The sequence below is a fragment of the Phyllostomus discolor genome, chromosome 6 (assembly GCF_004126475.2).
Source record: "Phyllostomus discolor isolate MPI-MPIP mPhyDis1 chromosome 6, mPhyDis1.pri.v3, whole genome shotgun sequence".
In the NCBI taxonomy this organism is placed as follows: Eukaryota; Metazoa; Chordata; class Mammalia; order Chiroptera; family Phyllostomidae; genus Phyllostomus; species Phyllostomus discolor.
The window spans coordinates 121,973,241-121,986,718 of NC_040908.2; the positions used below are offsets into that span (position 1 = coordinate 121,973,241).

At 44.4% G+C, this 13,478-nt stretch overlaps 1 protein-coding gene and 1 long non-coding RNA gene across 4 annotated transcripts in view; one reads left to right on the plus strand and one right to left on the minus strand.

Moving 5' to 3' along the window:
* The first annotated feature begins 97 nt into the window (after positions 1-97).
* Positions 98-13,478, plus strand: part of LOC118501272 — a 46,742-nt gene continuing 33,361 nt past the window's right edge. Inside the window, exons 1-2 of the long non-coding RNA XR_004903895.1 lie at positions 98-396; positions 513-686. This is a non-coding gene — a long non-coding RNA (uncharacterized LOC118501272). The remainder of the gene's footprint in view (positions 397-512; positions 687-13,478) is intronic.
* FOLR2 (folate receptor beta) lies at positions 1,308-6,234 on the minus strand. Of its 3 annotated transcripts, none has more exons than XM_036028864.1 (6): positions 4,905-4,969; positions 4,692-4,808; positions 4,434-4,610; positions 2,162-2,350; positions 1,913-2,048; positions 1,308-1,783 (listed from the first exon to the last, which is right to left on the minus strand). In XM_036028864.1, exons 3-6 carry the CDS (start codon positions 4,584-4,586, stop codon positions 1,497-1,499), a joined length of 765 nt encoding a protein of 254 aa, XP_035884757.1. In that variant the 5' UTR covers positions 4,587-4,610; positions 4,692-4,808; positions 4,905-4,969; the 3' UTR covers positions 1,308-1,496. The 3 variants fall into 3 exon arrangements, with proteins under 3 accessions (XP_035884757.1, XP_035884756.1, XP_028372818.2); XM_036028863.1 differs by having other exon boundaries at positions 4,434-4,612; positions 4,720-4,808; positions 4,905-4,968; XM_028517017.2 differs by lacking the exons at positions 4,692-4,808; positions 4,905-4,969 and adding an exon at positions 6,080-6,234.

Genomic DNA, 13,478 nt, shown 5'->3' on the forward strand with positions numbered 1-13,478 from the left:
GCACCTCCAGGGAGCCTGCTTCCTGCCCCGCCTCTCCGCCCCCTGGCTCCTTAAAGGCGCAGGCCGGCAGCCAGGCTCCCAATGCTGCCAACTCCTGGACCGCTGTCGGAGACTCCCCTTTAACCTGGGAGAGAACTTTCACTTTGCTGAATTGAGAGTCTGAGTTAGCCCAGACGAGCTCCTTACTCCATTTCAAATACGCATTGACTTAATCCAGCTGGAACACAGCCTGGGACATGGAGGGGGCTCTGTGGGGCCTTCCAAACTAGATAAATGTAATAACTAAGAGACCTCTCACGAACCCATCAGCCTCTCCAGGCCCCTATCGAAACCCAATAACTCGTGCTCCTGTCTGTGCCCGTCTTCTCTGGTCAGTCATCTCTGGTTTGAGGGAAGGTGAGTCGGCCAGGAGCGGGCAGCCAGGGGAGGCAAGGAGAGAGCTAGATTAGGAGTATTCACGCTGGATTCTAGTTCTAGTATGAACACCCCACCTGCCTGGTGTTCTCTGACAGATACCCTGCCTCTCTGGGGATAACTGCAGTCTGGATATGGAGACCAAGAATTCCTCAGGAGGAAAGGGGAAGTGAGAGCCCCAGAGATCAACTCAAGACCAGTTCTGGGGGCTGTGCAAAGACAGAACAACCCTCCAGGGTAGGCATATCTACCATTCGCAAATGGGGACAAAGGTAAGAGTTTCCGTTCCTCTTCCAGCCACACCTCCAGGATACAGCCAGAGCTGAACGAGGTCGAGGCTCTTGAGTATTTCCTCACCAGGAGACTCCCAAAGTACCCTCCCCATAAGCTCTCTTCGTCCTCTGATGGTCACAAGCCCCAACTCTACCCCTTCAATCCACATCATGTGGGAATTTTTTTTCAGCTCTTGACTCCCAACCCCAGCTTTCCCAGTGTAGAACTCAGCACAGAAGCAGACAGACAAGGCTTGGGGGGAGGGGATATCTGTGGACCAATATAAATGAAGTTCATGACCTGCCTCTCACTTGGGTTAACAATAACAAAAGGATCCCCAAGAACTATCAATGTGCAAACACTCGGCTCACATACTTTCCAGGCAACAGCTCCTTTATATTTCACAACCCTGAGAAGAGGAAGGATTGTTAGCCCCATATTAATGAGGAAGAAACCAAGGTCGAGAGCAGTCAAGCAACTGTGCCCTTTCACATAGTGAGTCGCTGAGCTAAGTTTGAAACCCAGGTTTCATTTCTCTAATGCGAAAGAATCCAAATGCTAGGGAGTTTCTCCTCTGTCCACCCCGAAACTAACAACCAAAATAACTCATCAGACACAAATATGTCTGTCTATTTACTGGAATGGGCTGGCAGAGAAACCCCAAGCCCCACCATGGAACAGGAACTGGATGACAGATGGGTAATGGATGGAGCCAGGCTTAGGGATCCCTCATTTGTGGACCTGAGCTGAGCTGAAACTGCACCTCAAAGCTGGGCACAGGCAGAAGGGGCATATGGGAAGAGCTGGATTCAGTTAAGGAGACAGAGTTGCAGCATTAGGGCTAGAATGACAAGAACAGGTCCAATCCCATGGGCCGTGGCCCTAGAATTCATGGCCAAGGCATAGAACCTCGCCACCTCTTCATTGGGGTTGCCCTGGGCCGGGTCAAACCACATCTGGATGCAGCGGCCACTCCCTCGACTGTACTTGCTGACTTTGTAGGAGTGACTCCAGATGCCCTCACACAGGGCTACAGGCGTGGGGAAGTAGAACTCAAAAGTGCGGCAGACAGCCTCAGCTGGACACTTGTTAGATCCTGCAGGAGGAGAGAAGATAGACACAGATGTTCAGCCCCTGATTACCCCAGAGATATTCACACAACCCCAAATCTTCGAGCGGCCTTTGTCAAAATCCTTCCTCAATCTCCCACCTGCCTGGCCCTCACCTGAGGTCCAGTTCCAGCCCTTGTGCCAGTCGGTCTTGCAGGTGTAGGAGGTGCGGCAGTCTCTCCACCAGCTCTCACAGTCCTCTTTGCACAGGGGCACGTTCAGGAAACGTTCTTTGCGCCAGCTCTGGTTCACCTGGGGGGGAGGGGGGAGGGGGAAGGCTCCTCTCAGCCAGGCAGGTTGGCAGCCACAGGCCTGACTGAGCTGGAGGGCAGCCTGCTGGGCTGGGGTGAGGGAGACACCCGCACCTCCTGGATCCAGGGTCCCAGGTTGGGGGAGCACTCATAGAGGCAGGTATCCTGGATGAAGTGGCGCTTGCAGGCGGGCTCCATCTTGCGGCAGTGGTCCCAGTTAAAGTTGTACAGGAGGGAGGTGTCCTTGTGCAGCTCCTGGCTGGTGCTGACGGAGCAGCAGGCGTTCTTCCTCCAGGGACTGCACTGGGAGGGGCGGACACAGCACTAAGTCCTTCCCCTGCCACACACTTCTGCCGCATCTAGTCTCTGCCCATTCGGTTCTTGCTCTCCTGTCCCAGGAAGGCTGCCCTAGAAACACTCACTGGGAGGACCCTTCTCTTCCTGGCCTCTAGGAATTTACATCTTGGGGGACACTCAATTACAACAGTGTGATCAGGGTTTTGGGGAACCTAGGAGAAACCCTGACTTAGGAGGACAATAAACTAACATTTATACAGATATTAACACTTTATAAAACATTCCTAGATTTATTTATTAAAAATACATTACTGAGGCCCTGGCTGGTGTGGCTCAGTGGATTGAGCACCAGCCTGTGAACCTAAAGGTTGCTCGTTAGATTCCTAGTCAGCGCACATGCCTGGGTTACAGGCCAGGTGCCCAGTTGGGGGCATGCAGGAGGCACCCAGTCAATATTTCTCTCACACATCAATGTTTCTCTCCCTCTCTTTCTCCCACCCTCCCATCTCTCTAAAACTAAGTAAAATGATATATATAATATATATCTCATATATACAATATATGTTATATATAATATATGTATTTAACTGAGTAACTATTCAATGCCAGCCCTGTTCTAGACCAAATAGAGCAGACAACAAAACAGACAGAAATATGTGTTCATGGATCTTACATTCTGGTCAGGGGAGACACAGTAGGACACTGAGAGAGAAAAATGATTGTAAGTCTATGGTCAATTACATGAGGAAATTTACAGCAGGGAATGGGAATGTGGAGTATGGGGTGATTGTGGAAATTTTAGATGAGGTGGTTTGAAATGCCATTGGTGGGTGACATTCTGAGTAAAGGAGGAAAGAGAGTGAGCGATGCAGTAATACACTGTTGAATAACCATATTCTTGGCAAATATCAAGATCTGTGTCCCCCACCCCCTGCCAGTGGCTAGGCCAGGACCAGGCACATGGCGGGCACATAGAAACACGTGCTAAAAACAGTAAAGACATGCTTATGCTTTTCTAATGTAAACTGAACTTCATCTTACATATAGACACACCATACTTTAGCACCGTTTTTATATAATCTAGAATAGATTCTCCAGATCAAAACAAAAACCAAGCCATGAAATGGAAGGCTGTAGTGTATGTTTTGCATTGCTGGAGTTAACCACTATTGTAGAGAATTGTGTCAACAATGGCAACACTGCTTAGAGTATCTCATACAATTTAAGTGGCCAATAGAATACACCTGTATCGACCTTCCTTTGTAGCTGCCCCATTCATAGTGATTTTGTGAATAAAAGACAGGTGGTATTTCACAGTGACTTCTAATGTAGCCACACCAGAAATCGGCATGTTGAAATGTAGGGATTGTATTATAAAGTACTTTCTTTTGGCTTCTCCTTTGCATTACAGGTGGTTATGTTGATATTTTTTAAACTAAATGTGCAAATAGATTCTATTAGCTTCAAACGTCATTCCAGGATAGAGAAGAGAGTCTAAACAATATTTGTCATAAAAAGGAGGCAGGGAGTCTAACATGGTTGCAACCAAGGCACAAATATTAAAGACTGTGTGCAAGGACAACACCAGAGCCCTGTGTCACAGTCCCAGGAGGCCCTGTCCTCCGCCCTCAGCACTCCATGGGACCGGCCACAGTGAAACGAGGAAAAACCTCTTCCCCAAATGCAAAGGTGTCTGCCCCGGTCCTGCCGCTACCTGGCCACAAGGGCTGCTCAGGGCCAGTGCCTCTGTGTGTCCATGTTCTCCTCAGTCTCAGTGTCCTCATTTGTGTCGTGTGGAAAATGTCACCTACATACCTCCAAGGACCCCTGGAAAAATGAATTCATGTACAGAAAACACATGACACCTAGTAGGTGCTCGATACATGATTATTCCATGTTAATGCTCATGTGGTGTCCTGTTCTGAAGAGGCCACCCCTAAAATCACCTAAACACTCCTCAACATTTACCTTCTCAGCCACAACTCAAATATGGGGTGTCTGACCCCTCAGCCCTTCCCTCACCACCCTGACTTCCTCTCCCCTGTCAGAAGCAGGCCTCCCCCCAGTCAGAGCCACACCCCAGCCATACTTGGTCATGCAGCTTGTCCTCGGGGCCTGGCTTGGCCTTGTGGTGTTTGGCGTCCATGCAGACGTTGAGCAGCTCTGTCCCGTCTCGGGCACTGCACATGGCGGCTGAAAGCCAGGCCAGCAGCAGCAGAGCTGCTGTCAGTTTCCAGGCCATGTCCTTCTGTCCCTGCAGAGGAGGCTGTGGTTGGGGAGAACGAGGCCTGAGGGGACAGAACCCCATGCAGGGTGCTACCTCCACCCTCTGTCTCAGTCTGCCCACCTCCACAGTGACTGATGGGGTCAGACTGTGTTCCCTCAGTGCCGGGGGCCTGAGGCTCCCTGAGGCTGAAGTCGAAGAGGCTGGCAAAGGGGGCTCCCTCACCCCAGCCTAGGAGGGCTCTGAAGGGGATGTGGGGTTAAGAGGTGGGCCCTGCAGGACTGTTCCTAAGTTGAAGAAGATGTCTTGCACCCACACCTTCTCTCTGGACTTTACCTTAAAATGTAACTAAATAGGTCAGGTCCCTATTTCCTGAAAAGAGCCAGGGATGCACAGTACCCTTATCTTGTGTCCAGCAAGTGCTCTGCCCTTAGACCAGAGGTGTCAAACTCATTTTCACCAATGCACAGTACCCTTATCTTGTGTCCAGCAAGTACTCTGCCCTTAGACCAGAGGTGTCAAACTCATTTTCACCGGGGGCCACATCAGTCTCAAGGTTGCCTCTAAAGGGCTGAATGTAACTTTAGGACTGTATAAATGTAGCTACTTAACAGTTAAGCGAGAGCTCAGCTCGGCCCCCTGTAGGAACAACGTGGAGGGCCAGATTCGGCCCTGGGGCCTTGCATTTGCCACCTGTGCTTTAGACCCTGGATCACCTGATCCTGCCCCCCAGTCCCCAGCTTAGAATCCCCGCTGTCCTGGGGAAAGCAGTGGCCCAGCTCAGCTGAGTTCTCCAAATCAGCTGACGAAGGATCAAGTGATGTAACACAAACAGGACCCTGTTTGCTCAAATGCTACAGAAATGGAAAGAGTGGTGGTTCTTAAGCAGCTTCGCTCCCTCAGACTTTTTCCTTCCCTCTTTCCTGAACACCATTTCCTCCCTCCACCCCATCGTGTCCCTTGGCCTGCTCAGCTCTCTCAGAGAGCTGGACTAATGCTCCAGATCACCACCTTCCTCCTTCAAACAGACAGACCAACCAACCAGTGCAGAGACCCTGAACTACAAAGACACAGTAAAAGTCTACCGTGTTAAAGCGCCCACCAGACAGGCACTGAGTGTCAAGGGAGGCACCTGGCAAAAATGACAGCCCCCTTTCTGTCCGTGACTGCCCGCCACCCCAACCCCCACCCATCACAGCCCTTTTCCTTTGAGTTCAGTCACTGCAGTACCCGAGAGTTGGTACTAAGGCCCATTCCTCTCCCTCCCCATTCCCACATGCAGTTGATCACCAAGCCCTGGCCAGGGTCCCTCCAAAAACCTTTCTAGAATTCACTTCCCTCAACTCTGTCTTTGGAGTCAGGTCTTCTCTACTGCAGTTTCTTGCCCTTCAAGTCCTCTTCCCCACAGGACCAAGAGTGATCTTCCAAAAGAAAGACACACCCTCTCCCACACACAGACCCACCGAGTCCCCGTGGTGCCCCATCTCCCTTCCCTCCTTCGGGCATCTTGCCTGTGCCGCCTTTCCTGCTGGGAGCGCTCTGCTGTGTCTGGACTGGCCCATCTCTGGACGGCCGACAGCTCCAGGACCCTGGACTGTCCCCGGTAGTCTCCGTCCTCGGGCAGGATAGACCGCAAGCACTCTGAGTGCCCTCTGGCACAGAATGTGCCCACACACAGAGAGTGCTCCGCAGTAAGCAGTTTTCATTCCTCCTTCCTCCCCTTCTAGACCCCTCCCCTGTCAAGCCTCCCTTAGTCTGTCAAGTTAGGCAATCCTGTTTGAGTTCATCTTTTTCTCTGTTAATGTACTCATTCCAGGACCTGCACACTCAACATTCATCAAAATCTAGAGAACTGCTCATCTCCAAGGGGAATCTGAATTTCTGGGTTCCCCAGGTGGCTGTTAGGATGAAGCTGCCTTGAGGGGCATGAGGTGTGGTGGTCAGGCCAAGGGACCCAGCAGCAGCCCATTCCTCTCACAACCATGGGAAATGGCACGAAACTGTGCTGAGCTGTTGTTGGCTCCCCAGAAAATGGTTGAGAGTTATGTCTGGAAAAGCCTGGCACGTACCAAGTAGGCTTAAATGACAACTATCAGGTTCATTTATGAGCAGGGAGGGGGACACAGGTAGAAGTTGAGGTTTGGAAGTCCAGGGTCACAGAGGTAAGTAGTCTCAGGTCTGATGAATGATAATATTTCATTGTATAACATTTCTTTAAACATAATAGGCAACTTTTGATAGTCTTTTAAAAACTGGTAAAAAATATACATTATGTAAAATATACCATCTTAACCCTTTTTACAAATACTGTGCAGTCATGTTAAGTACATTCATACTGTTGTGCAACCAACCTCCAGAACTTTTCCATCTTGTAGCAACGAAACTCTTTTCTCAGTAAGCTGCTCCTCCCCATTTCCTCCTTCCCCCAGTCCTTGGCAGCACCATTGGACTTTCTGTCTCTGAATCTGACTACTCTCAGAACCCTCTGTAAGAGGCATCATGCAATATTTGTTCTTTTGTGACCGGCTCCTTTGACTACATAATATCCTTAAAGGTCATCCATGTGTCAGAATTCCATTCCTTTTTATAGCTGAATATTTTGTAGCATGTGTATACCTCATTTTATTTATCCTTTTACTCATCAATGGACACTTGTGTTACTTCCTCCTCTTAGCTGTTTGAAGCACACTGCTATAAACCTGGCTGTACACCTGTCTCTTCAGGACCCTGCTTTCAGTTCTGTGGGTACATACTTGAAGTGGAACAGCTGAATCATATACAATTACCATTCTATATTTTTAACATTTTTTAAATTTTAATTGTTGTTCAAGTACAGTTTTCTGTCTTTTACTCCCTTCCCAGCACCCCCCCCAGTTCTCCCCACCTCCCTCCCATTTCCACCCCCCCCCTAGTTTTTGTCCATGTGTCCTTTATATTTATTCCTATAAACCCTTCCCCCTTTCCCCTGAAATTCCCTCCCCTCTCTGCTCTGGTCATTGTCAGCCTGTTCTCTATTTCAGTGTCTTTGGTTATATTTTGCTTGTTTGTTTGTTTTGTTTTTTTAGGTTCTTGTTAAAGGTGAGATTATATGGTATTTGTCTTTCACCGCCTGGCTTATTTTATGCAGCATAATGCTTTCCAGCTCCATCCATGCTGTTGCAAAGGGTAGGAGCTCCTTCTTTCTCTCTGCTGCATAGAATTCCATTGTGTAAATGTACCATAGTTTTTTGATTCATTCATTTACTGATGGGCACCTAGGTTGCTTCCAACACTTGGCTATTGTAAATTGTGCTGCTATGAACATTGGGGTGCATAGGTTCTTTTGGATTGGTGTTTCAGGGTTCTTAGGATACAATCCTAGCAGTGGAATTGCTGGGTCAAAAGGCAGATCCATTTTTAGTTTTCTGAGAAAATTCCATACTGTCTTCCATAGTGGTTGTACCAGTCTGCAGTCCCACCAACAGTGCACTAGGGCCCCCTTTTCTCCACAACCTCTCCAACACTTGTTGTTTGTTGCTTTGTTTGTGGTGGCCATTCTGACCAGTGTAAAGTGGTATCTCATTGTGATTTTAATTTGCATCTCTCTGATAGCTAGCGATATCCATTCTATTTTTAATATTTGAGGAACTGTCACATTGTTATTCACAGCAGCTGCACAATTTTAGAACATTGTACAAGAGAAAAAAAGTGTTCAAGAGTTCCAATTTCTTTCCATCCTCACCATCACTTGTTTTTTCAAAAATTAGAAACCATCCTGGTAGGTGTCAGGTGATACCTCATTGTGGTTTTGATTTGCAATTCTCTAATGATTTTTGACATTAAGCAACTTTTCATATGCTTGTTGGTCATTTGTATAACTTCCTTGGAGAAATGTGCATTCATGTCCTTTTCCCATTTTTCAATCAGGTTATATGAGCTGTTTTTACTGGTGAGTTTAAGGAATCAACCCTTGCAAATATTTTCTCCTGTTCTTCAGGATGCCTTTTTACTCTAATTGTCTTTCCATGCACAGAAGTTTTTAATTTTGATGTACTTCCATTTACCTCTTGTTTGTTGTTTATGCTTTTGCTCTGATATCCAAAAAATCATTGCCTAATACAATGTCACAAAGCCCTTCCCCTAAATTTTTAAGGAGTTTTAATGGGTTTAGCTCTTATGATTAGAGCTTTTATCTATTTTTGAGATAAATTTTGTATATGGGGTAAAACAAGGGCCCAATGTAATTTTTTTGCACGTGAATATCCAGTTGTATCCCAGCACCGTATTTTGAAAATGCTATTCTCTGAGTTGTCATTTATCCCATTTCATTGTCTTGACCCCATTGTCAAAAATCTGGGCTCTAAATTCTATTCCATTGATGTGTACATCTCTCCTTAAGCTACTACCACACTGTCTTGATTATTGTAGCTTTGTAGTATGTTTTGAAATCACAGAATGTGAGTCCTCCAATTTGGTTCTTTATTTATTAAAATTATTTTGGGTCTCTTGCATGTCCATATAGATTTTAGGCTCATATTGTCAATTTCTCCAAAAAAGGCAGCTAGAATTTTAATAAGGATTGAATTGAACCTGTAGATTAATTTGGGGAGAATTGTCTTCTGAACAATATTTTCTTCTGATTGATGATCATGGGATGTCTTTCCATTTATTAGGTGTTTCATCTCTTTCAAGAATGTGGTGGTGTTCAGTGTACAAACCTTTTACTTTGTTAAATGTATTTTTTATGCTATTGTGAATGGAATCGTAATCTTTAATTCATTTTTGTACTGTTCATTGCTAGTGTATAGAAGAGATACCATTTTTTATTTTTTATTTTTTAAATATATTTTATTGATTACACTGTTATAGTTGTCCCATTTTCCCCCATTTATCCCCCTCTGCCCTGCACACCCCCTCCCACCTGCATTCCCCCCACCTTAGTTCATGTCTGTGGGTCATACATATAAGTTCTTTGGATTCTACATTTCCTATACTATTCTTAACCTCCCCCTGTCTATTTTGTACCTACCATTTATGCTTCTTATTCCCTGTACCTTTTCCCCCATTCACCCCCTCCTCTTCCCCACTGATAACCCTCCATGTGATCTCCATTTCTGTGATTCTGTTCCCATTGTAGTTGTTTGCATAGCTTTTTTTTTAGGTTCAGTTGTTGATAATTGTGAGTTTGTTGTCATTTTACTGTTCATATATTTTTTAAGATTTTATTTATTTATTTTTGGAGAGAGGAGAAGGAAGAGGCAAAGAGAGGGAGAGAAACATCAATGTGTGGGTTGCCCCACTGGGGGCCTGGGCCACAACCCAGGCATGTGCCCTGACTGGGAATCGAACTGGCAACCCTTTGGTTTGCAGCCCACACTCAATCCACTGAGCTATACTAGCCAGGTACTGTTCATATTTTTGATCCTCTTCTTTTTCTTAGATAAGTCCCTTTAACATTTCATATAATAATAGCTTGATGATGATGAACTCCTTTAATTTTACCTTATCTGGGAAGTACTTTATCTGCCCTTCCATTTTAAAGGATAACTTTGCTGGATAGAGCAACCTTGGATGTAGGTCCTTGCCTTTCATGACTTGGAGTACTTCTTTCCAGCCCCTTCTTGCCTATAAGGTTTCTTTTGAGAAATCAGCTGATAGTCTAATGGGAACTCCTTTGTAAGTAACTATCTCCTTTTCTCTTGCTACTTTTAAGATTTTCTCCTTATATTTAATCTTGAGTAATGTAATTATGATGTGCCTTGTTGTGTGCTTCCTTAAGTCCATCTTCTTTGGGACTCTCTGAGCTTCCTGGACTTCCTGGAAGTCTATTTCCTTTGCCAGATGAGGGAAATTCTCCTTCATTATTTATTCAAGTAACTTTTCAATTTCTTGGTTTCCCTCTTCTCCTTCTGGCACCTCTATGATTCAGATGTTGGAACTTTCAAAGTTGTCCTGGAGGTTCCTAAGCATCTTCTCATATTTTTTTAACTCTTGTTTCTTCATTCTATCCCGGTTGAATGTTTATTTCTTTTTTCTGCTCCAAATTGTTGACTTGAGTCCTGGTTTCCTTCCCTTCACTGTCCTGTACATTTTCCTCTATTTCACTTTTCATAGCCTTCACTTTTTTGTCTATTTTGTGACCATACTCAACCAATTCTGTGAGCATCCTGATTATTAGTGTTTTGAACTGTGCATCCGATAGGTTGGTTATCTCTTCGTCACTCCATTGTATTTTTTCTGGAGCTTTGATCTGTTCTTTCATTTGGGCCGTTTTTTTGTGTGTGTCTCAGGCATGTCTGTTACACAGTAAGGGGTGAAGCCTTAAGTATTTGCAGGGTGGGGCAACCTATGTTGCTGTGTTGTGGTGCTTTATGTAGGGAAGGGGTCAGAGGGGGAACAATGCTGTTTGATCCACTCTCTGCCGGCTTTCAGTCACTTCCTCCACTACCCACAAGCAAATTGGGCCCTTCTGGTGCTGATTTTCTGGTGACTGGTTTTGTGTACATTCTAGGAGCCTGTGGGTCTCTCCAATGAACTCTCCTGAGGCTAGGAGTTCTTCCCACCATCTCAACCCCCACAGGTTTTTTCAGTCAGAGGTTTTGAGGCTTTATTTCCTGGTGCTGGAGCTCTGGGTTGTGTGGTCTGTCTCACTCCCCAGTTATTCCTCCTGGTTTATCCGCATGCAAATATGGGACCGCCCATTCAGCCAGCCACTGCCTTGCCCACCCCAGTCCTCCAGCCTCCACCTTGCAGCAAGTCTTCTCTGCAGTATCCTCTCTGCCCAGCTGCCTGTCTCCACCCCCAGCTACTGGTCTGGATAAGTGTTTCTTCTTTAACTGCTTGGTTGTTGGACTTCCATACAGTTTGACTTTCTGTCAGTTCTGGTTGTTTTTTTTGTTTTTAAATTTGTTGTTGTCCTTCTTTTGATTATGTGAGGAGGCACACTGTGTCTACCTATGCCTCCATCTTGGCTGGAAGTCCTCTCTCCCAAAAGAGATACAGTTGACTTGTATGTATTTGTCTGGTGTCCTACAAACTTGATGAATTCACTTAGTATTAGTAGTATAATGTTTTTGTGGGTTCCTTAGGATTTTCTATGTACAATGTCATATCATCTGTGAACAGAAATAGTTTTATTTCTTCTTTTCAATCTGGATGACTTTTATTTCTTTTTCGTGACTGGTAGTCCTAGCTATAACCATCAGTACAGCACTGAATAGACATGATAAGAGTGAATATACTTATCTTATTCCTGATCTTAGGGGAAAAGCCTTTTGGCTTTGAATATGAATTTAGCAGTGGACTCTTTTTCGTAGATGATCTTTATCTGGTTGGGAAAATTCCATTTTATTCATAATGTGTTCATTGTTGGTTTTATTTTTTATCATGAAAGGACTTGGGGTTTTGTCAAATGATATTTCTGAATCAATTAAGATGATCATGTGGGGTTTTCCCTTGAAACAACTTGCATTCCTGAGATGAATCTTACTTGGCAATGGTGTATAATACGTTTTACATTATGGTTAATTTAGTTTGCTGGTATTTTGTCAAGGAGACATGACTTTATTCAAAATAGATATTGCGGTATGATTTTCTTTTCCTGTGATGTCTTTGCTTGATTTTGTATCAGGGAATACTGGCCTCATAGAATGAATTGTGAAGTGTTCCCTCCTTTTTTGGAAGAGTTTGTGAAGGATTGGTATTAATTACTCTCTAACCATTTAGTGAAATGTGCCACAAAGGCCATCTGGACCTGCAATTTTCTTCTTTGGAAGTTTTAAAATTACTAATTCATCTCTTTACTTGTTATAGGAATATTTAGAATTTCGTTTCTTCTTGTGTTTTCCTTAATAGTTTGTGTTTTTCTAGGTATTGGTTCATTTCATGTATGTTTTCTAACTGGCACATAAGTGTTCATAGTATTCTCTTACATTGCTTTTTACTTCTGTAACAACAATGATGTCTCCTCTTTGATTCCTGACTTTAGTAATTTGATTTATTTTCTTGATCAAGCTAGCTAAACGTTTATCAGTTTTGTTAATCATTTCAAAGAACTAACTTTTGGTTTTATTGATTTTCTCTATTGTTTTCTTTCCTCTATTTCATTCATTTTTGTTTGACTCTTTATTATCTCCTTTCTTCCAATAGCTTTAGGTTATTTTGCTCTTCTTTGTCTTTTTTTTTTTATTAAGGGACCAGTCTAGTGATTGATTAAGATCTTGCTTCATTTTTTTAAAAGATTTTATTTATTCATTTTTAGAGAGGAAGGAAGAGAGAAGTATCAATGTGTGGTTGCCTCTCACTCGCCCCACACTGAGGACCTGGCCTGCAACCCAGGCATGTGCCCCAATTGGGAATTGAACTGGTGACCTCTTGGTTTGCAGCGCTCGCTCAATCCTCTGAGCTACACCAGCCAGAGCAGATCTTTCTTCATTTTAACACAGGCATTTAAAGCTCTAAGCACTGCTTTAGCTATATCCCATAAGTTTTGGTATTTTGCATCTTAATTTTACTCATTAAGTATTTTTAAATTTCTCTTGTGAAGTATTATTTGACTTATTGATTATTGAGGAGTATATTGTTTAATTTACACATACTTGTGAATTTCCCTTATTGATTTCCAATTTCTCTTTCCAATTTCCATCTTTCTCTTATTGATTTCCAATTTCATTCCATTGTGGCCAGAGAATATACTCTGTACTTGTGTTTTTTTAACTGTACTCTGTATAGTTTTTAAAAAATTTACTGATGCCTTTTAAAATGATCTGAGATGGCCTGACCAGTGTGGCTCACTCGTTTGGGCATTGATTGTCCTACAGAGCGAAAGGTCACTAGTATAGTTCCCATCAGGGCACATGCTAGGTTGAGGGGTTGAGGGTTCCATCCTGTGTCAGGGCTAGTGTGAGAGGCAACCGATAGATGTATCTCTCT